The sequence below is a fragment of the Carassius auratus genome, chromosome 38, assembly GCF_003368295.1.
Source record: "Carassius auratus strain Wakin chromosome 38, ASM336829v1, whole genome shotgun sequence".
Classification (NCBI taxonomy): Eukaryota; Metazoa; Chordata; class Actinopteri; order Cypriniformes; family Cyprinidae; genus Carassius; species Carassius auratus.
The window spans coordinates 7836720-7859118 of NC_039280.1; the positions used below are offsets into that span (position 1 = coordinate 7836720).

General features: G+C 36.8%; 1 protein-coding gene across 3 annotated transcripts; it reads left to right on the plus strand.

The window, feature by feature from the left end:
• Window positions 1–348: 348 nt before the first annotated feature.
• antxr1d (ANTXR cell adhesion molecule 1d) lies at window positions 349–21570 on the plus strand. Of its 3 annotated transcripts, XM_026223781.1 has the most exons (18): window positions 351–673; window positions 3245–3316; window positions 3414–3485; window positions 3588–3669; window positions 3832–3862; window positions 3963–4036; window positions 4155–4223; window positions 4332–4412; window positions 5336–5396; window positions 8680–8778; window positions 8971–9040; window positions 12414–12492; window positions 12845–12940; window positions 13802–13840; window positions 14637–14735; window positions 15230–15397; window positions 15548–15628; window positions 20568–21570. In XM_026223781.1, exons 1-18 carry the CDS (start codon window positions 525–527, stop codon window positions 20823–20825), a joined length of 1680 nt encoding a protein of 559 aa, XP_026079566.1. In that variant the 5' UTR covers window positions 351–524; the 3' UTR covers window positions 20826–21570. The 3 variants fall into 3 exon arrangements, 1 of the variants encoding a protein (XP_026079566.1); XR_003277760.1 differs by lacking the exons at window positions 14637–14735; window positions 15230–15397; window positions 15548–15628; window positions 20568–21570 and adding an exon at window positions 12656–12698 and having other exon boundaries at window positions 349–673; window positions 13802–13841; XR_003277761.1 differs by lacking the exons at window positions 14637–14735; window positions 15230–15397; window positions 15548–15628; window positions 20568–21570 and adding an exon at window positions 12680–12698 and having other exon boundaries at window positions 349–673; window positions 13802–13841.
• Window positions 21571–22399: the final 829 nt, after the last annotated feature.

Consider the following 22399-nt stretch of genomic DNA (forward strand, 5'->3'; position numbering starts at 1 on the left):
TCCAAATATTTAAACGTTTATGTAGTCTAACTTGGGTTGACTTTTAAAGAGAAAATATTTAATTTATAAAATGTATATTTGTTTGGTATGTCTGTTCAACCGGTTAAAGTGTTTTTAGTGATTATTTGATTAGGATACTTTATTTCTGAAAAAATATATATCTTCAAAAATGTTTCACTTTACCCGTTATTTATAATGCTTAGAATTTTATTAACATGATATCAAATATAATTTAAGGAATTTGGTTGAAGCCAAAATTCTCTCTCTGCCGGAAAGAGTTCAGTTTCAGTAGCTGTTGGCTGCCTGCTCGCCGTCCGGTCTGTGGTCGCCCCTCCAAACACTTCTCCTTGAGGAGGAGCTTAGTGTTTTGGAAGCAGACTCCGATGACAGCGGGATATAACACTGTGACAAGGCATTCAATATCTTTTTTGAGGAATAAATTTCATGGAAAACAGTTGCTCACCTTTTCTGCAGGAGTAATATGAAATGCAATTTTATCCCAGTGCTTTTGGAGAGAATATGAAATGGCACGTTCACTGATTCACATGAGTCTTGTTGTGGGTATTTTAGTGATTTTGATGCCCAGTCTTCATACTGGAGAAGCTGAGCCTAATTTTGAGGACGAGAAGAGGTCTTGTCAAGGTGCTTTCGATTTGTATTTTGTCCTCGACAAGTAAGTGGCCTTCATATTTATGGCATCTTGTTCTCCTCTCAGACGACTCTGACGCCCTCAGACGCGCGTGCACTTCTATTATAACAACAGTCATTCGCTTAGACAGCAGAATAACAGAATACCATTGGTTCAAATGCTTTAACATGAAACAATGAATTAATATTTTGAAATTTATTGTCATTTCTTGGCATATTCTATCAGAAAACGTCCGGCGAAATATTGTGGGAAAAGAGCTATTCCCAAAGGAGAGCAGACAAGGGTGCATATGGCTGGATGCACTGACATGAAATTCGAGAAAAATTCCTAACCATTTAAACAAAGAACCATTGACTATCTCTACAGAATTAACACACAATACTGCTTATAGTTATAGATGGTGGATTCCTGAAGTTGTTGTCTGGTGTTAAATGGCTTTAGACGCGGTAGATAGGAGGACAGGACTCTTTGCCTCAGGCGATGCTTTAACAAGCATGATCTTCTCTCACCTGGTGCAGTTCTCATGCACATTTGTCCATCATTATCTCAGGGGCGTCTCAGTCATAAAAGGCAAATAGAGACAAGAGCACATTACAAGAGCATGCATGCACTATTAGATATACAAATATCAATTTATAAAAAATTAAGTAAAAAATAGGGTGTGTCAAGATAAATAAAAATACATATACTGTATTTTTTTTCTTGCAACTGTAAACAACTGCCTGCAGTTATGTGGAACATGTAATGTTTGCAAATAGTTATTTATATTTAAGTGTGTAATGAGCTCTCAGTGAGCATAAGTGGCATCCTAGTACTCAGAATTCTGCAGCACCTTGGAGTTGTGAATACCCAAACAAGCTTAAACATGCTGGAGCATGCTAGAGATCATTATAAGTTAAGAGTTTTTGAGGTCATCAGATTTTAGTCAAATATAAAGTAAAGCTCAAGAGCAACATACAGTAGCAATGCCTGTACAGTTTAGATAATCATTTTGCTCATTTAAATCTATATTAAATCTGAGGGAATCCAGTTAAAGATCTATTACAGTACAACATTTGGGGTTTAGCCATAACCCTTTTGGAGTGCGAATGCATATTAGTTACACTTCACAGTTCGCTCTTCTGTTTGAAAGTTTTCTGAATGCCTTTAGAGACCTAAGGGATTGCATGCATCATCAGGCTTTTGCCACACTTCCACACTTTTAATCAGCTGAATGGTTCTGGCTGAATTTTCGAGGCCTTAAATGCCACTCAGTGACCCTACACTAATTGTAAATATCAGGCCATCGGTTCAGAGAGTTTTGAAAAGAAAAGCCGCTCCATTGCTTTTCAGAGAGAAAATACCTTTGATTATCAGTGGAACGAGAACTAGTTTTATGCCACTTTATGTGACCCCTTTTAATTTACAGCTTCTTTTAGAATGTTTCTTAATATAACAATATTCTGAGTCAGTGGTTTGCTGAAGATTGATTTTAGTTCGAAGGAAGAGATAAAGCCAGGATCAAGCTGCATCAAAGGAAACCATAACAGTCTTGTTATTCTAGACTGCTGCATACCAGAACAGTGTACTGAAAGTTAATGACTTATTTCAGTGGCCCTAAAAAGTATTTAGACACTAAACCACACTTAAAATGTCTGAATGTCATTTCATTGTATAACAAAATATCAAATGTATGTCATCTGCAAACACATTATGCTAGCCCTTGAATGAACTACCTTTTGTTTCCATTTTACTTTTTAAAGCAGTTGGTCTTAAGGTTATTTGGATGCATTAGGATATGAAACCAAATCCCCTTTTGTACAAACAGGTGCAGAGTAATAAGCAACTCTAGTTCATCTGATTAAGTATGGATATGTTTCACAAACATTTGAAAGCCAGAAAGGTTCCATTTTTTTCTTCTTCTTCATTTTGAACAGTAGCCTATATGTATTTTTTTAAGCTGACTACTGTTGCTGAAACTTTCTTGTGCAATTGGTTTCATATTCTATAATCTAATGCAGCTGCATACACCAATTTGAGGTATTATTTATGTATTTATTTTTACAAGTGTGGCCCTAATGTAAATTTTGGAACCACAGTATATCAATACTGTGTATTGATAATACTGTATATCAATACTAATAACATTAGCATTAGCATTAACATATAGCATTGATTGCTGATGTTACTGCTAGATCCACACGTCCAGTTTTATGTTTCCTGACCCCCTGTCAGAGATGGTGCTGTGAGCCTTTTTTGATGCTGATGTAGATGCCAATTCTATTTTGGATCCCAACCTGTTACACTAACCCATTGCCATCTGTTCCCATTCAAATGACTGGCTCCAGGAGGAAGAGGTGTTGCTCTCTGCTAGGAGGCAGATTCATCTGGCACAAAGGCAATTAGGCCTTGTTGGGAATGCTTTGGGGCCTGTAATTAATTGCCATGTGCGCATTTTATAGAGTACTCAAGGACCTGCTACTCTCAGATAGTGTATGAAGAGATGGTAATTGTTGTGTAATTGTGTTTAAGGCAGCCATTATAATGCACAGAAGATACAGTATCCTTTGACTCTTTGAAGCATGCAGTTTTTCAGTATGTTTGATTTTGTTATAGATCAGGAAGCATCAAAAACCACTGGATTGAAATCTACTCCTTTGTGGAGCATCTTGCAGAGAAATTTATAAGGTAAAGTTGCTTTAGTTTTGCTCTACTACTGTACATACATACTGTTATACCTTTCAGAAGTAATATTTGAATTGTGTTTTTTTTTTTTTTTTTACAGCCCAATGTTACGGATGTCCTTCATTGTCTTCTCAACTCATGGAAAAACGCTTATGAAACTCACGGAGAACCGGTATCACACACATCAGCATCCAAAACAATATTAATGTTGCACAGAAATACACATATTGTTTTTCTCCATTGTAATGCCTTTCCTCCATCATCTGTATTTCAGAAATGAAATTACCAGAGGCTTAAATATTTTGAAGAGAGAGATCCCCGGAGGTGATACATTTATGAATTTTGGACTGAAAGAGGTAACTTTTAATTCTTAATGAATCAAATGAGCCAATTTAAATCAATCATTGAATCACCTTACTTACTCCCGTAACACACCTTACTGATCACTGTAGTCTTTTAATTATACTATGGTTAAAATTCCTGCATTAATGCTGTAAACATCTGCTTTTAAACTGCAGGCAAATGAGCAGATATATCAAGAAAATTATGGTAACTGTCACCCTGAATAACCATGCGATTCATTCACACTTCTGCTTTTGTTCTGAGAAAATCAAGGCTCAATGAGATGTTTATGTTGTTTATTTCACAGGGACAGCCAGTGTGATCATAGCATTGACTGATGGGGAGCTAAATGACTCTCAGTTTGTCTCGGCACAACAAGAGGCAAGTACACAAGCCAGTGATGTCGCAATGGATGTGGCATGTTCTCTGGCAGATGTGTAATTGACAGTGGCATTTAATCTGTGATAGGACTGACTGTTTGTTGCCTGTCTATGAACAGGCGCAGAGAGCTCGGTCTTTGGGAGCCATTGTATACTGTGTGGGTGTAAAAGACTTCGATCAGACACAGGTAACACAGTACCACTGCACAATTAATTGATTTAGTACCATCTCAGATTTATCCATGATTTCTGTACTGGAGATGTCTCTGTAAACCTGTATTGTATTACTTGTTTAGCTGGCCACAATTGCAGACACCATAGAGCATGTTTTCCCTGTAACTGGCGGATTCCAGGCCCTTGAAGGAATGATAGACTCCGTAAGTTTTTCTGTTTATCTCTCTGTCCTTGGTTACGTATAAAGTTAAAGTTTTGGAAGCAACAGCTGGATTTAAACGAGGGGCTGAATCGCCTTAATTATATCTCCGTGTGCACAAAAGACAGGAGTCACTCTAAAAATTGTGATTGTTGGCATCTTGCATCTGTAAAACGACAAACATGGATGCCATCTTTTAACCCATTTGGAGTCTGATATTTACTGGGATGGAATAAAAGAATAGAAAGTAAAAATAATAAATTGTGAAAGTTTAAAATGAGAAATAAAGTTGTATTTCTCAGTTTAAAATCACACTGTAAGATATACAGTCATGTTCTGAGATATAGAGTCCCATTGCAAAAAGTTACATTCAAGATATAGGCACATTGCAGGATATAAAGTCACATTGGAAAATCTAAATTAACATTGTGGGATATAAAGTCATAACTGAGATATGAATTTACATTGCAAGATATAGTCACATTTGAGATATAAAGACACATTGTGAGATATAAATTGATATTGCAAGATAAAAAAAAGTCTTATTGTGAGATATGTCACTTTGTTATATGTAAACACACATTGTAAGATAAAAAGTCAGATTGTGAGAAATAAAGTTTCACTATGGGATAAAAATGTCGTATGTGATCACATTGTCACATTGTGAGACTTAAAGTCACATTGTGAGACTTAAAGTCACATTGCAAGATGTTGCAATTGGGAGATATAGGAGATTGTGCCGCTTTTAAGAAGAGATTTAAAAGCATAACAATTTAGATGAGTTGCAGCATCCAAAAGAGAGTGCATTACTGCATTACAAGTGAATAGTTCAGTCTAAGTGAACTTGGTTGCATAATGCAATTGCTCCTGTAAAAAGTCTCTGTATACTGAGTACAAAGCACTCTGACATAAATTTTTTCTTTGCAGATCATCAAGAAATCCTGCATTGAGATTTTAGCAGCTGAGCCATCCAATGTTTGTGCTGGTGGTAAGAGTCATCTCAACTCTCGCCATGTTAATGTTTTTGTAATAATTTGAAAATAAATGTAAATAACACCATGATTTTTACGCTAAATCTGTCTGCTTTTAAAAGAATATGAAAAGTCAATGTGCACACCATAGTAAACAAAAAGCTATGCTAATTGTGTGAAAGCCCTGGGCGGTTTAATGGACGCTTGTGAGTTGTGCTCTCTTGCACTCACCAGAAAATTCAAATTGATCATGTCTGGGCAGAGCTAATCCGCCTTTTTGCATCACCAAGGAGACGGCGCTGTAAGTGCACTCTCGCGCAGTAAGTGCAAGCTAATAAGGTCATGTCAAGCCACATCCATCCTCTCTGGTCTACACACCAGTGCTCAATGTGGCAGGCCTGTCTGCTGAGCAGCAGCCAATTAAACAAATGGGCATTTCGCTGGTAAAGGCGGAGCAGAAATGCAGTGCAGTTATTCTGCAGCACCTCAGCTAGACAACAGATCCGATGTGGCAAACTAGGCCAGGAAGAACCAGCCAGGCAAAAAACAGCTCTCTAATTTCACTTGAGCATTCCCAACAATAAGTTCTCTGTCAAGTAATGGGACATCAAACCCTGAAGCACACAGAGGGAGAGAGAGAGGGGGCATGCAGTGACCACTGCCAAACTATGGTGGTTAAAATAACAATACTCCTGCAGTTTGGCACTAAGATATATTATTTTAAGAACTTATTTAAATAGAAATAATTCATATCATTATCATTATTTTGCATTAAATTAGATTTAAAATGATAGTTCACCTAGAAGTGTAAATTCCCATGTTGGGTCGCTTTTTCTTGGGAACAAAGAAGATGATATTTTGAAAATGTTTCATCTTTATTTGTCCATACAATGAAATCAATGTCAGTGCCTGACAGTCTCAGCGATCAAACTGATGAGAAGTGACCAGCCCATGCAGCCTGCAAACAGGCCATCACTCTCCGTTCTGAGAAGAGGCCCAGCCATCAAACATGACAGCAGTTGTTGCTTTGATTAACCCTTGTGGTTCCTCTGCACCCCATCCCCCACTTTTGGCTGTGATTGAAGTGTCCATGTTCGGACGTGGCACCTCTGCTCTAAACAGCCCAACCATCAAGCTCTCAGGTGTGGATGGGAAGCGTCAGCTCTCCCGTGCAGCACAACGGGTGCGAGCCGACAGCGTACCAGCCCCTGCCCACCATCTCGCTGCCAGCGGTGCCCGCTGCCAAGCCAGTGTTGACCTTTTTACCCTTGCACTGTCCTGTCAGAACCCGACACACCATGTCTGACAGTAACGAGGGAAGAAAAGGACATGGATGTTGATGCCCGGCCTCCAAAATTAAATGGAATTAGCCATTTCAGCTGTATGGACGTCACATTAAGCAGGCATGAGCAAGAGAGCTGGGCAAATTTAGATGCAGGGGTGGGGTGCAGAGGGGCTTCTGCATGGCAGACGGGATTAGTATAATTAGAGAGGAAATGACAGGTTAATTGGTTCGGATGGGAGTGGAATTTGTTTTGGTAGATCCATGATGAGACAAGAGACATGCAGAGAATTTGTTTTGGCTCAAAAGTTCCCATGATCAGCCTTTTCATTATTCGCCAGGTCTTGCAAACGTATATTAATTAAAGGAAAACATCAACATTGATACAGTTTAAATTGTAAATGCGCACTTCTGGTCTTATTGTGATTGAATCATCATTTCATGTTACTCCAAAGAATACATTTGTCTTTGATTCCTACAAGTTTGAATCAAATGAAAATGAAAATCTTTAAAACTCACATTTTATAAATGCCTGTTATTGATCTTATCTTATGTTGCATACATAAGATAAGATCAATAACAGGCATTTATAAAATGTGAGTTTACTTATCTTATGTTGCATACATAAGATAAGATCAATAACAGGCATTTATAAAATGTGAGTTTACAAGTTTGAATCAAATGAAAATGAAAATCTTTAAAACTCACATTTTATAAATGCCTGTTATTGATCTTATCTTATGTATGCAATTCATCCATGCATACATTGCTTTTTTTAAACCGCATATTTTTTTAACTGAGAATAACTCAATATTACATTGAAACAACAGACTTCTCTCTGGTGTTGTTTGCTGGGCTACGCAAGTCATTTAGTCTGCTTAAAGTCTTTTCATTTTTACAGTTAACCTCTTGCTTGCATTTAGATCTGCTTTCATCCAGGCGACAACTAATGAACTGAACCGAGTCAACATTTCTCGCATATGACAAAATATGGGATACAGCTCTTGGTATTTCTATTACATTGCAACTATAGTTATAATGTAATAAATATTCCTCTTTTAAAAAATTTTACAATTAGCTTTGAATGGCAAATTACATTGGCTTTTATAGGTGTTTACTTATTAAAGCTAAAAGAGGAAATCTTCTATATTCAGGATTTGAAGCTTCAAATGCTGGTGTGATACTGAAGAAGAGAACCGAGACTTACAGTATAGTGTTATTTCTCAGAGCAGTGATATTCTCCTGACCTTTCCATACAACTGTCTCGCCCTGATAGCACACTACACAGAATGTTTTTCATCTTGTGAACTTTACACACTTAAATGTTAAAGGTTTACAACCAAAGCATATTCTGAAGGTGTAGCATTATTCAGAGATGAACGGCAGGCTCAGTACAAATCCACTCATATCTCCCTCAAATGCACACTGGTCTGCGCAGTGCCATGAGTAAGGTCACATCCATTCTGCATCCTTTGACGCCCGCTGAGACAGCTTCTAAGTGAGCATGTTTTTCTCTCTAACATATGCTGCTTAGCAGCCGTCATAGGGTCTACGGCATCGCCCGGGGGGTCTCAAAGGTCAGGCAGACAGCGTTGTCGGCCACCAACGCAGCACCTCCAGCAAGAGATTTGCGAACCTCTTCGCTTTTATTATTAGCACCACTGGAGCATATGCATTTGCCCAGTTGAGCTGAGCGTTCCTGAAAGGTTAAGGGTGGAAAAAAAAGAAGAAAACATGCCCTCTGGCTCAGCACACTTTATAATTTCAGAGTATGCCTTTTTTTTGGAAGAAGTCTACATGAGACAAAGATCTTAAATAACGGGTTTGCCTATGGAGGCATTTTTTTCTTATTTAAAAAAAACAAAAAATCTGTATAAATAGTACATGAAAACAATATTTATTTATGAAATTTTTGGTTACATTTTTTTTTCCGGAAGAAAAAAAACATGCTTTTCACTATGCAGTAAAAGGACTTGCTAAATGTTTGTTATTATACTTCTGGTTTGTGTTTCTTTAAGATTCTTTCCAAGTGGTTGTGAGGGGAAATGGATTTTTGCATGCCAGAAACATCAGTCAGGTTCTGTGCAGCTTCAAAGTGAATGATACAGCTACAGTCAGTAAGTAACATTATTTTATAAACAGTACTTTTAATATTGCATTCTTCTAAATAATGTATGCAACATTCTTTTATTATGTAAATGACCATTTCTGCTATAGTAATAATGAAGTATTTAACCTGAGAGTAGATTTAAATTATAATTATTGGGGAAAATGTATCTTATTTTTTTTTCACACAATTCATTTTTTAGATGAAAGACCTGTCAGTGTTGAAGATACGCTCCTTCTTTGCCCTGCGCCAATCATAAATGAGGCTGGAAAGTAGGTGCACTTCATCCTGCCACTTTATAGCTTAATGCATTGGTACCCTTGAAAAATTAGGGTCAATGTCATTTGGAATTATTCTTATCAGTCAATCTTCACGCACCCTAACACGTCGAGACAACAGGCATGTGGTGTAAAAAGCCCAAGAAGAGCGTATAATTAGCCTCTCTGAGAGATTAGTCACCATGGGCTTGACCTGTGTGAAAAGTTCCCAGTGAGTGTGCATGTTAGCCCAGGGCTCTGGTGGTTTTCTGAGTTGAGAGAGAAAAGAACAGACAGTGAAATACAGAGCCGCTCGTATCCACATCAGCCAGAGCAGAGCCCCGGAGACTCACTACAGGTTACTTGCCAGGCCTTCTACAACAAATGAGCTGCTGCTGGCAGATCATTTCTCTGCAAGCCCTCTGAATAATTATGTGTTCCGCCGGCTGTAGACACCTTGAGGATTTCATCTGTCTTGTTCTTGTCAGGAAGATTCTTTGAGATGCCAATGAAGGAGCCTCTCATGACACCTTAAGCAAAAGAGGGCTGTTTTTCAACTCTGGATCAGCCTACATCACTGTGCACTGTACTGCGTTGCATTTGCCAATGTGACACAAAAACAGCTGGTGTTAATATATCAATATTCAGCACTTTCCATTCATTTCGAACCTTTGGATTGAGTCATGTGTTCTTAGCATTATTTGTTATTGGATATAATCAAAATCCCCAGTTGTGGATTAATAATAATGCTGTCCAAGAATGTAGAATACATAGTATTTTTATTAATCAAATCTCTCTGACTGGTCAACTGTGCCATCCAGCAATCAGATGTTTCTTAATATTCTTAGTAAGATTTCTTAATAATATAATACTTTTTATTAATCAGCTCATCCGGTAACTGAAACCAGCACTATTTTCATTTCACTCTGATTTATTGATTAAACACTTAAGTATTTTTATTACTGAATATAATGAACTCTTCCTTTTATTAGTGACAGTGTTATGATAATATTCAGGCATTACATTTTTTAGATATAAAATCAATATTTCTAGCTCATATATTTATTCATTTATTTAGTGAACTTGTGCAATAATCTGGAGTGAAATATGCCATACATGTAAACATGTGAAATATGTGGATTATGCAATGTAAATATTTGGATTATCCACTGTGGCTGGCGACCCCTAATAGAACTAGTGTTATTTTAGTATTATTTATAAACTATTATAGGTGGGGGTTTTTTTTTCATTTTTTTTTAGTAATTATCTGCTTTGTCATTTTTTTATATTTCTATTTATTTTATATATATTTGTTAGTAAATTTCATTACAAATTCAACTAATTTCATCTCATTTAATCTCAGTTATTTGCCAAAGCAATATTTCTAAAATAAATTTAGGTTTTTACATATAATATGTAAATTATTTCAAATACAATTTTTTTTAATAATTTTAGTTTTAAGATAGGAATGAAAATATTTCATTATAACAGCAGTGCCATGTCTGGATATGGATTTAGTGATTATTGAAAGAGATTAGTGTCTAGGTCTCTCAAAAGTCAGCCAGAATGGTAAGCATTCATATAAGGGAAAAACGGAGATGAAACATTCCATCATAATCCAGATACGAGAGGGGTGGAATTATTCTGGCTAATTAGTCAATGGAGAGTTATTTAAAATTAAAAATGCCATCCTGTTAGGCAAACTTTGATGTTGTGGTTTAATAAGACCAACCATTAAGTCAAGTGATGTCTGTACGACCCGATTGTAAAAGACCATGTGAGTTATGTTCATACATTTTTGCGGGGTGAGAAAAGGCGATTTTGGGGCAAAGTCTGCCCTCTTCCTCCTCTGTATCCACATCTTGTGAGACGAAGCTGTCAGTGCTGTCATCTAAACGCGTGGTGACTGAGTGGCCTCCTGAAGATGTGCTCAAAAAGAGCCAGCCGCTTCCTGATTGATGGAAAATGAGATGGATCTGTCACTGGACCCCCCTCCACTCAACCCCCTGTTATCCTGTTGTGCCCTCTTTCAGCCCATCCCCCATCCTGCCAATAGAATGGCACTGGAAGGGGTGTGTAGGACCGACAGAGAGGAGATGGGGCAATACCCCTTCAGTAACTTATTTTCAGCTCAGTCTTCTCTCCCAACAAAGCAGAAGAAGAGTGGTCGATTAAATCAAGAAAGCTGGGAAATTTTCCAACATACAAGCACTCTGAATGCCCATGGTAGAGCCAGTCAACATTGTAGATCCCTGATGTTCAAAGAAAATTTTGAGAAAGTTGTCGGGGAAAATGGACACATTGTCAGTTTTGATGTCCATAAGCATGTCTTCACAGAATGTTATCAGTCACATGACAAAGCCTGCTTTTTCATGTCTTTCTCGTCTCAAGATCTTATCCATCTTTTTATACATATTTACATTATCATTCAAAAGTTTGAGGTCAGTAAGATTTTTTTTTTAAATAGATAATACTTTTACTCTCCAAGGATGCGTTAAATTGATCTAAAGTGACAGTAAATACATTTATAACATTACAAATGAATAATATTTCAAATATATGCTGTTCTTTCAGAAAATTCGGTTCATCAGAATCCACTGTCCAATCACATCCAACATTGATAGAATATTAAAGTTTTTTTAAACACCAGATCAGCATATTAGCATAATTTATGCAGAACACTGGAAGGCTGGAGCAATGGCTACTAAATATTCAGCTTTGCCATCACATGACTAATTTACTATTTATTAAAATAGAAGATGTAGAAATGGCGAAATGCATCTTTGGTGAGCATGAAGAATGAATGCAGAATGTGATATCCAAGCAAATTTGATTCCAGTATGAAACATTTAGATCATTTAGAAGAGATGCTTAGATCTATTCTAACACTTTTTCAGGTCATCAAGGACACGCTCAAGATCCAACAAATAAAGGCCTTTTATTGGATGAAAAACCCAAAAAGCAATGGAATTAAGCAAAAGTCTTCATTTGATTCCCATCTTGAGTCTCATTGGGACTTTGAGAAGCATTTGAAATGTTTAACAGATCTCAGTTGAAGCCTAAACAGAAATCATTGTTTGAAAGGCTGCATATAAAACCAAATGTTAAAAATGTATAGTATGCATAGTTCTACCTTAGATAAGACTTATCGGTCAAGTTCCTGTGCCTACATGCTGGTCTTTGAGGGTTGGTGTTGTTATCCATCAAAGAGGAATGCAATAGAAGTCATTCAGGCTCCAGATCACAAATTGTAACAAGAAAATGCTGATCTTAATGGCTTTAATAATAGCCACATTACAAGCTCGCACATGTCCATCTGAGGAATGCAATGAATATTCCTTTTCAGCAGGTGTTATTGAAGTGTTTTGTGTGTGTGTGTGTGTTACAGGGTGATATATCTGCAGGTTAGCATGAATGAGGGTTTGTCCTACATCACAAGCTCAGTGCACATCACCACTACTGAATGTGTAAGTACATCTTTGTTCCTTTCTGCATGTAAAAACATGAATGGTGGATTGGGCTATGACAGTGATTCAGCCTCTCTGAATGTCTGTTCGACATTGTTGTTAGCTGTCTTCTACTATTTAGTTTTTCCCCTCTTTTCTCTTACTCTTTCTTTTCTCTTCTGAGGTCTCCTCTGCTTTCTTTCATCAGAGGAGTCTGCTTTTGTCACGTAAGTTCAAATTAGCAGTGAGAAGATTAGTTCCATTGCTTGGAGTAGCCAGTTGCTCTCTTCTTCAATCTCCTTACCTGCATGTTGATTTGTGTTATACCAGCAAATACTCATGAAGATTTATTTGTGCGTGTCTCTGAGTGCAGTATGATGGGACCATCCTGCTCATCTCTTTACTGGCTGTTTTCCTGTTGCTGGGACTGCTGCTGATGTGGTGGTTCTGGCCTCTGTGCTGTACAGTGGTACGTCCTAAAGGCTGAAGCTATACACAATTAACAATTACAGTGACCTCAGAATATATTTAAGGCATTTAACTTTAATTGAGTTAATTATTTCAATTAAACATCACATTATTTAACCAAAGCTTTGAAACGTGTAATAATAATAATGAATTATTATTGTTGTTGTTGTTACAAATCATTTTAATTTGTGTCATTCACACACAATGATTTAAAAATGTTACTATTATATTATATTATATTATATTATATTATATTATATTATATTATATTATATTATATTATATTATATTATATTATATTATATTATATTAATTCAAACAATAATTTAACACTATCATAATAATAATCATGTTATTTTTGTAGTTGTTATAAATTATGTTTATTTGTCATTCGCTCACTCACTGATTTAACAATGTTAGTATAATAATAATAATAATATCATCACCATACACAAATAAACAAGGATTAAACAATGTCAGTACATTATTATTATTATTATTATTATTATTATTATCTATAAATCATGCATTTATTTGTGCAAGAAATCATTGAGCAATTTCTGTATAATAATAATAATATTACTGTTGTTTTTGTATTTATTATAAATCTTTATTTGTGAAATTCACACAATGATTTAAAAATGTCTGTATAATAATAATATATTTTTTAAATAAAACATGTACTTATTTGTGTTATTCACACACTCAAACAATGATTTTTGTACCTTTTCCCAGTGCTATATGCAATATATTGCTTTTATGCTTTAATACTTTATACTGTACTATTTATAGTAGAAATATTTATACTGTATTGCTCTTACCTTAGATTACATTCTTTCACTGGGAATTATTTTTCTTTCAGGTCATCAAGGAGGTGCCTCCACCCCCTCCTCCAGAGCCTGTGAGTCAAACCTCCTCTAACCTCATTTTGTGCCTATGTTTGTGTATGTGTGTGTGTGTGTGGATTTAGGCACAACCATGCACCCAAACGAACCATGGACATTAAGATATGAATCGGGGCACAAAGAAAACAGATTACACACGATAAAATGCATAACTTTCAGAAGCTGAACCCAGCATCGCCAAGAAATGGCATCATTCCTTGTAAACTGCATTCCCCAATGCTGCCAATATCAGCCTCTAGCTATGAGTGCAACTGCTTTGCAAAACTTTGCAAAACTGTCCGTCACCATTTAAGGACATTTTCTACGCCACAGTCATTTAAATAAAGACAAGTGAGCAGTAAAAGTCCACACAGCGGGGACCACAGCCTCAACCATAGGATGACTGAATAGCAAAATTCAAGCAAAAGGGCTCATAATGATCCTCTTGTGTTTGCTTTGTTCCCAGAGGTCAAAGGCAAGCAGTCACTGAGGCTGATGGGAAATAAAAGAGCTTTGTGGAAATGGCTTTAGAGTGTGCATCTGTGCTTCTTAACACTGTGAACGCAAACAAGGCACTCTGTCTCTAACGCTTCCCTTTGATTTGGAGACACAATGCGGTCGCTACTTTTGCAGCTAACATTATTTGACCATGTCTTTGTGTTTATTCTATCTGTGTAAACTAATTAGTTGAGTATGCTGTAGAAAATTTAAACAAAATAAAGTGTTGTTTTCAACATAATGTTTAAGCATAGTCCTTTTATGCTAATTATTAGAACTGTGATACAGTATATGTAAGTTTTGCGTGCTCAACAGGAGTCCGATGATGAAGATGGCATGCCCAAAAAGAAATGGCCTACAGTAGATGCATCCTACTATGGAGGAAGAGGAGTCGGTGGAATCAAAAGAATGGAGGTGATGCATGTATGCTTGTACACAAGTGTGTGTTTCAGCTTTATATAGGGTGTGTTGATCATAGGTTAACACAAGCTACAGGGGGATGAAGGCCACACATGACGAATGATGTTATGAACCCTCAAGGCACTAGAACACATCACTTTGACCTTAAATGCTCCCTGTCTGCCTGGTGCCAAAACCAGATCATGTGACATCATCAGACATGCTGACGCCTGTAGATTTACTCCTGTTATTTGCAAAGGTAGCAATATTGGACATGTACATTGTTGTACTTTGCAAAAATACACACCTTTTTCACAATTACAGTGCCTATTACTTGTTAAGTGCACTATGTAAAAATAGTAGTGTTAACACAAGCTTGCATTAAGCGTCCAGACGCCATTTCCCAGGATCGTCGAGACATGCAAGCACTATATTGTTTACATGTGAAAACGATCATTTTTCTATAGACTGTGTGGGTTATAACTGGACTGTGTTTCTGTGGTCTTTAGGTGCATTGGGGGAACAAGGGCTCCACGGAGGAAGGAGCTAAACTGGAGAAGCCAAAGAATGCTGTAGTGAAAATGCCTGAAGACGAATATGAGCCTTATGAACCCAAACTCAGAAATCCTTATGGACGCAGATCTGCCCATCACAGAAAGTGGTACAGTCCTATTCAGGTATATGACTTTTTTTGTATATGAAATAATCTGTATTCCCTAGATTAGCTTTGAAGTATCAGTTAGATGTAGAAAGAGGCACTGTAAAAAGTACAAAAGTTGAGATTTTGAAGTCAAAAAGTATTCAAAAAGTAGTTCTATGTGTCTTAGGGGAAACTGGATGCTTTGTGGGCCCTTTTCCGCCGAGGATACAACCAAGTGTCACTCATGAGACCTCAGCCCGGAGATCAGGTACAACCATGAGCACATTAAAGCAACAGATATTCCAATACAGATTAATATTCCTCCTCATAATAGAGACCTGATGCATATTTGTGCTTGAATATTATAGCAATTCTGTTTTCATAGTTCCTTTGTTTACCTTATTTATTTTTTGAAAAATTGAATTTTTCTAAGACTGAATCCAGCTCCAAATTGTGTTGTTCTGTGATAGGAAAAGTCTTTATGTGTAATAGAAATTACCTTAATATATTGTTGTATCAGAGTTTTTTTTTATTATTATTAATAATAAATGTATTAATTAAGGATGCATTAAAAAAAGTAGCTGTAAAGTTATTTACAGTGTTCCAAAGAATGCCTACTTTCTATCCATTAAATAATCCTAAAAGATTGAGTAAATATTTTTAGCAGCACTGTTTTCAGTAATAAATTTGAATAATAAGAAATAATAAGAAATATTTCTTGTGCACAATCATCACATTGTGTATTTTAAAATTGTTTTTACTGTGATAAAATTCAACAATGGTAAGCATAAGAGACTTCATTCAAAAATATGATTAAATATCGTTAAATTGTAGTTACATTTGAATATTTAATCCAAAATGTGTGGGTTCTGTATAAATTTGCGCTTATTGGGTGCTCCCATAGAAGGAAGCAAGGCCGCTCACTCGTTTTTGGAACACAGCTGTTGTGATATTCCCACCCTTTCTAAGCATGCTCAGTAGCCGGGACAGGAAATAGCAGTCTAATTATGCTGCCTTTAATTCCTCCTCTCATGGAGCAGTAGTGTGGCTGAGCACAGTCTCTCATTCTCTTGTGCCTTTTGTAAGAGACGTCCCTCAGTGTCTGAGCCCTGCTCTCTGCACCCTGCATTATTCCATCCACACAAGCTGTGTCATGGCAACACATCTGTGTGTCTATGAAAGGCATCTTTCATGTGGGCCGCAGTGTCACAGAGTGTACAGTATGATCCCATTGACATGGGCAGGCTATAGCTCCCTATACACTGTAGATGGACCAATCTGATTTACTTTGGTTTTATTCTTCATTCTCCATAATGGGGCGCTTGTCTAAGGCACTGCCAGTGTCCAGCTGCTCAGTGTACTTTGCACGAGCTTTAGAAGGTGCTGGTAAGGCAAGGGCTTGGGTGGAAACAGCTGTGCTATTCAGGGAGATTTGGGGTGTAGTTGTGTGTTTCATGCCCACCTGCAGCACAATGCCTAGACAGCAGACACAAACAACTTGCTGTTCCCAAACAAGTCCTCTGCTCAGCTATAGACAGCTTCATTTCAATATCAGTCCACATTTTTCTCTTTATAACTCATCTTTCTTTGCATTTCCTAGCTCTGACTGATTCACGGTCTCCTCCATCTCTGTATCCTCTTTGTCTTTTTCTCTGTATCTATTCCTACCATAGGGCCTCTTAAGTATATAGTTCTGGTCTTGCAACTAAACAGACTAAACAAACAGCATTATATTGCTTGCCAAGCAGCAATGTACTGATATTCTTCAAACACATTGGTAAAGGGTTGTTCTGTTCCCATCCTTCTCCCTTTATAATGCATATTTCATTATTTAATATGTTCTAAACCCCAAGGTTTTAAATACAAGAGATCCGGTGTCTTTAGCTAAGGAAAAAATCTGAGCACAATGTGTGATTTTCTTGAGATCTCTTCTAAAACTTTAAAGGAGACAAATTTGAGACCACCAGTCTTTAGACTTGAGGAAACATCTGAGCACATGCTGTTGAGATCTCTTTTAAAGTTAAAGGAGACCACTGTAAAAGTGTTTGAGTTGAGTTTTTGTCTCGGGAGACACGTTTGACAAGCAGTAGACTCAAGCAAAAATCTCCATTCTATCTTAAAGTCACCTTATTTCTGTCTATGAGAAATATTCAAGATGTTAAAGAGAGCTCACTTTCGATTTTTCTTTCCTGTGGGGTAACTTCTTTGTAACCAATCCCTGAAACCTAGATTTACATAAAACATCAACAGCAGTCTTTTGTCATCTACTAAACACTGTTTTTCTCCAGGAAGTGCAAATCTGGTTATTATTTCTGACTTTTTTCCTATTGTTTTCATCAGCTTCTGTCTCTCCAGACATTTTATTAGTTAAGAAATATTAGTGTTGTTATATTATAAATTCAAGTAAACTGAACAGTGTCGCATTGGCATCTTATATTTTGAATGAATGTTAAACATTAACATGTATGACCTGTGCTAATGAGTTAATGTGGATGAGTCCTGGGTCAAACCCTTTACCCATAGCCCTCAGTGCACACATTGTGATGCAGAGGTGACAGCCTTGCTTTATTGCTGACTTATAAGTGATATGTAAAGAAAGAAGCTCTTGTTGTTGAAAGTCTTTGTCTGGCCAGTTTACAAGCTTCACCTCCAATGCTTAGTATCTTCCCCCTCATGTCTGAGTGCCACCTTCATTTCACACAAAGAAACTCTGTGGAATAGAGACTGTTTTTGTTTTTCCTAATGACCGACAGAGATGTAAAAGTTCTGACTCTGGTCAACAGAAGGAAGTGGCTTTTTAACATAATTTATGAATCAAAGTGAATGACATGCTCCTCTGATTGTTCTCAGGGATTTCCCTCTCTGCGCTTGTGTCTAACCCTCACGTAACCAATGCTTGGTGGTCTGATTTAACAGCTTATTAAACAGAGAGCCCCATAATATGACATGGGGCCCATTGGGCTAAAGGGGGGCTGAGTTTTATTGGGGTGGGCTATTGTCAGGTTGGTGGGGGGTGGTGGTGATTGATTCATGTCTGTCTGGCTGTGGGGCAAAGTCATCATTTTGCTAGTCATGTGCGGCGAAAAGGACAATTTGGAGAGCAGTACAGCAACAGGCCTGCACAAGGGTGAGCATATGGGCTGAATGAGAAAAGAGACTCATGAATACTGTGCAGATGTGTGTGGATGGAGTGGGGAAGAGAAATCTGTCCATATGGTGTTTTAACTACTGTGGATGGCCCCCAGCAGGCTACAAGATTCAACAGGCTTTACATCAGGGATCTCGAACTCAAATTACCTTGGGGCCACTAGCAAGGTTGTGTTTGTATAAGGATCTACTGAACAGCTGCAACAAATACAACAATATTAGATATAACAATAAGACAACGATATTAGAAAACGGACACATTACATGTAGACCTTCTTTACATCTGTTTCATATTTATGCAAATCACTCCTGCAAACTCAGTGAATTGACTCCACCCTTAATCACTACATAATAAAAAGTAATATCCTCTCGGACCTTCAGACCGTCGAACAAAAAGGAGGGAATCTCTCCTGTGACAGTTTCGCTAGTGGCCTTTACACCGTCCATCTGTTTGTCTGACAAGCGCTCAAACAGCATGACAGAGACTGACTCCCCCCTTAAACGCTCTCCTTTCCACTCGAGTGAAAGTAATCTAAATGGAGTTCAGCTAGATCAGAGTGGGACACATATTAGTTCACGCTGTGCTTTTTTGTTGAAGGTGATAGTAACAATTGCTGTGGTGGTTCTAGAGCCTAATTAGCCATGGCTGCCATGTTAAGCTTATATTTGATTGTTCATCAGTTATTTATTTGTTATCTATTTTGTTAAATATATTAGTATCATGCTCTGTATTAAAATTACAAAATTTAAGGGGCGGTATTTTACTTTACTTTATTTTATTTTAAATAAATTAATATTCTAATTCAGCAAGAACAGGTTAAATTAATCAAAAGTGACAGTACTTTTAAAATATTACAAAAGATTTTTATTCAAAATAAATGCTGTTCTATTGAGCTTCCCATTCATTGAAGAAACCTGAAAAGAATGTATCATGGTTTCCAGAAACTTTTAAGCATCACAACAATTTTCAGCATTGATAATAATATCACAAATAGCACAAAATCATCATATTAAAAACTTTTCCAAAGGATCATGTGACACTGAAGTAATGGCTGCTGAAAATTCAGCCTTGCCATCAAAGGAATAAAATACATTTGAAAACATAATAAAATATAATTTTTATTTTACATTTCAATTGTAGTTTTGATCAAATAAATGCAGACTTGGTGAGCAGAATAATTCTTAAAAAAAAAAATTATCTTACGACACCAAACCCTTGATTTACTTACATTAATAGAAAATAACCAAGAGCTATATTAGAATATAAGAACTAGACTTCTTTTGAACTTGAACCTTTGCTTTATGAAATTATGCAATGAAATGCTGTTTAAAAGTTCAAGCAGTTTGTTTATCACTTCAATTTCTAAATGTTTTATTTTTTGTAGCCAAGTATACTGTTTGACAGAAAAAGATTGAGAGCTCTCCCTTCATTCAAGCACTTGCATATGAATACATTACTTTTATTAAGCCCTGTCAAAAGTGGGTGTTGTAGTGGATCCCGAGTCATCCACAGTTTTCATTTTTTGCACCTAATGAAGCGTAAAGTGAGTTTTGAATGGCTTTGGTCAGTCCGAACCCTCTCTGACGATTCCTCCTGAACGATCGGCCTGGCTGACAACAATGAAACACTTCATCTTGAAGAATGTACGTTCTTTCTCAGAGACCAGCCCCTTGTTCCAACACCGTTTTCACAAATAGCTATTCTTCCTTAAGCGCAGTGCTGCAACTCTTCAACCCCACCCCCATGATTTTAGGGACAGAATTGCAGTTGACAGCTGAGTTTCTGGATGTCTCAAGTGCTGTGGGTTCATCTCCTGGGCATTTCGAGTGAAAGCTAGCAAGAGAACGCAGCCTAGGATCAGCTGTACTGAGCTTTTGTTTTTGAATACCACGCATTTCGCAGTGAACTTGTCACCTCTGGGGTTAAAAATACAACTTGTCCATACAAAATATATAAAGAGCATGGGTTATGTTTTATCCCCAGAAGTTATAGCTACTGATAGCAATGTAGTTTCAGCTTTGAACTGACAGTGATCCCGCCATCTGTCCTGTTTCCACAGGGGCGATGCATCAACTTTACTCGGGTGAAAGCAGAGGAGCCAAGGTCACCGCCACGCAGCAACTGTCCACCTCCACCTCCACCTCCACCGCCCCCTCCAGACCATCAGCCACTCATGCGACCTCCTCCCAAAAGACCACCATCCCGAGGACCCTCCATCAACCGCTCACCCCCAGGACCTCCACCAGCCCGGGCACCCCTAGGCCCCCGCGGACCCCCTCCTTCAAGACCCCCGCCCTGCCCTAGGAACAGGCATTGAGAACAATGGAGAGCCTTCACAGCTACCCTAAAATCTCTGCCTTCAGATTCGTGATATTTGCCAAAGCCACTGGTTTCCCACAGTTTCAGATTGATGAGCTTGCTTATTTGGAGTGAATGAAATGTGATTTGTTCTTATTATAAACACAGGCACTGAAAGAGGGTCTGCAGTGATGTATGAAATTATTACACATGCAAATGAATGGTTTTTAAGGCACTTTGAATGTTGACTTTTGGTATTTGTATATCACATTTTGCATGATGTTAATTTGTAGGTAGGTTAGAGCTGAAATATGGTATACATTATGCCCTGTTTTAATTTGTATCATAATTTTAATAGGTCACATCTAAAAAAAAAAAAAAAAGGAAATCAGATGTGTTGTGACTGCAGAGCAGTACAAACCAATAATTTATTAAGCCTTGGGTTCCTGGTAGGCACTTGAATATAAAATGACAACTGGTACAGGACACTCAGCATGATATTTTATGTAATATATTTTGTGTTTTGCTTTATGGATCATGGTTAATAGTAGTCCTATACAGCAGGTTAATATTCATGTTATAATATGTTAATGGGTTGGACTCTATGTGTTCTTTTAAATTGACAAAAATCCCATTGTCTTATTTTTGTTTTATATAATATTTTTTCTCTCTTTATTAATATGAGAATGATAACAACATTATCCCCATTCTATGTATATGTATAAAAGCAAGGATTAATAATAAAGTATTCAGTTTGAACTTGAGTTGAACAAGCTTTATAACCATGTCAGCCACTGACAGACAGTGAAATGTGCACAAGCTTTGGGTTTCATCTTCATTCAAGCCTATTTGCTCTGCTTTAATTTACATTTCAACCAGTTCCTTATATATATATAGACATACACATACACACTTCCGGTCAAAAATTTGGGATCAATAAGACTTGTAATGTATTTTTTTTTAAAGAATTCGCTTCTGCTCATCAAGGCTGCATTTATTTGATCAAAAATAAAGAACAAAAAACAGTAATCTTGTAAAATGTTACTACAATAAAATATGTATGGTCTATTTTAATGTCCTTTAAAATATAATTTATTTCTCTTATGCAAGGCTGAATTTCCATCAGACATTACTCCAGTGTAAAGTGTTACATGATCCTTAAGAAATCATTCTAATATGCTGATTTATTATTAGAATTATCAATGTTCCAAACAGTTGTGCAGGCAAATATTTTTTAGCATTTATTTTTCCATAAAATACTTTTTTCAGGATTATTTAATCAATAAAAATGTAATTCAATAAAATCAATAAAAAGAACAGCATTTATTAAAAATGTTAATCTTTTCTAACAATATACATGTTGCAATTTAACACATCCTTGCTGAATAAAAGTTCTAATTTCTTTCTTTCATAAAAAAAGAAAGAAAAAAATGTACTTTCCCCAAACTTTTGAACTGTAGTGTGTATTGTTAGAAAAGATTTCTATTTTAAATAAATGGTCTTCTTTTTATCTTCAGTGGAAGAAAAAAATAAATTATATATTATATATATCTGCTAAATGAATAAATGTAAATATAATGTAAAAAAATATAT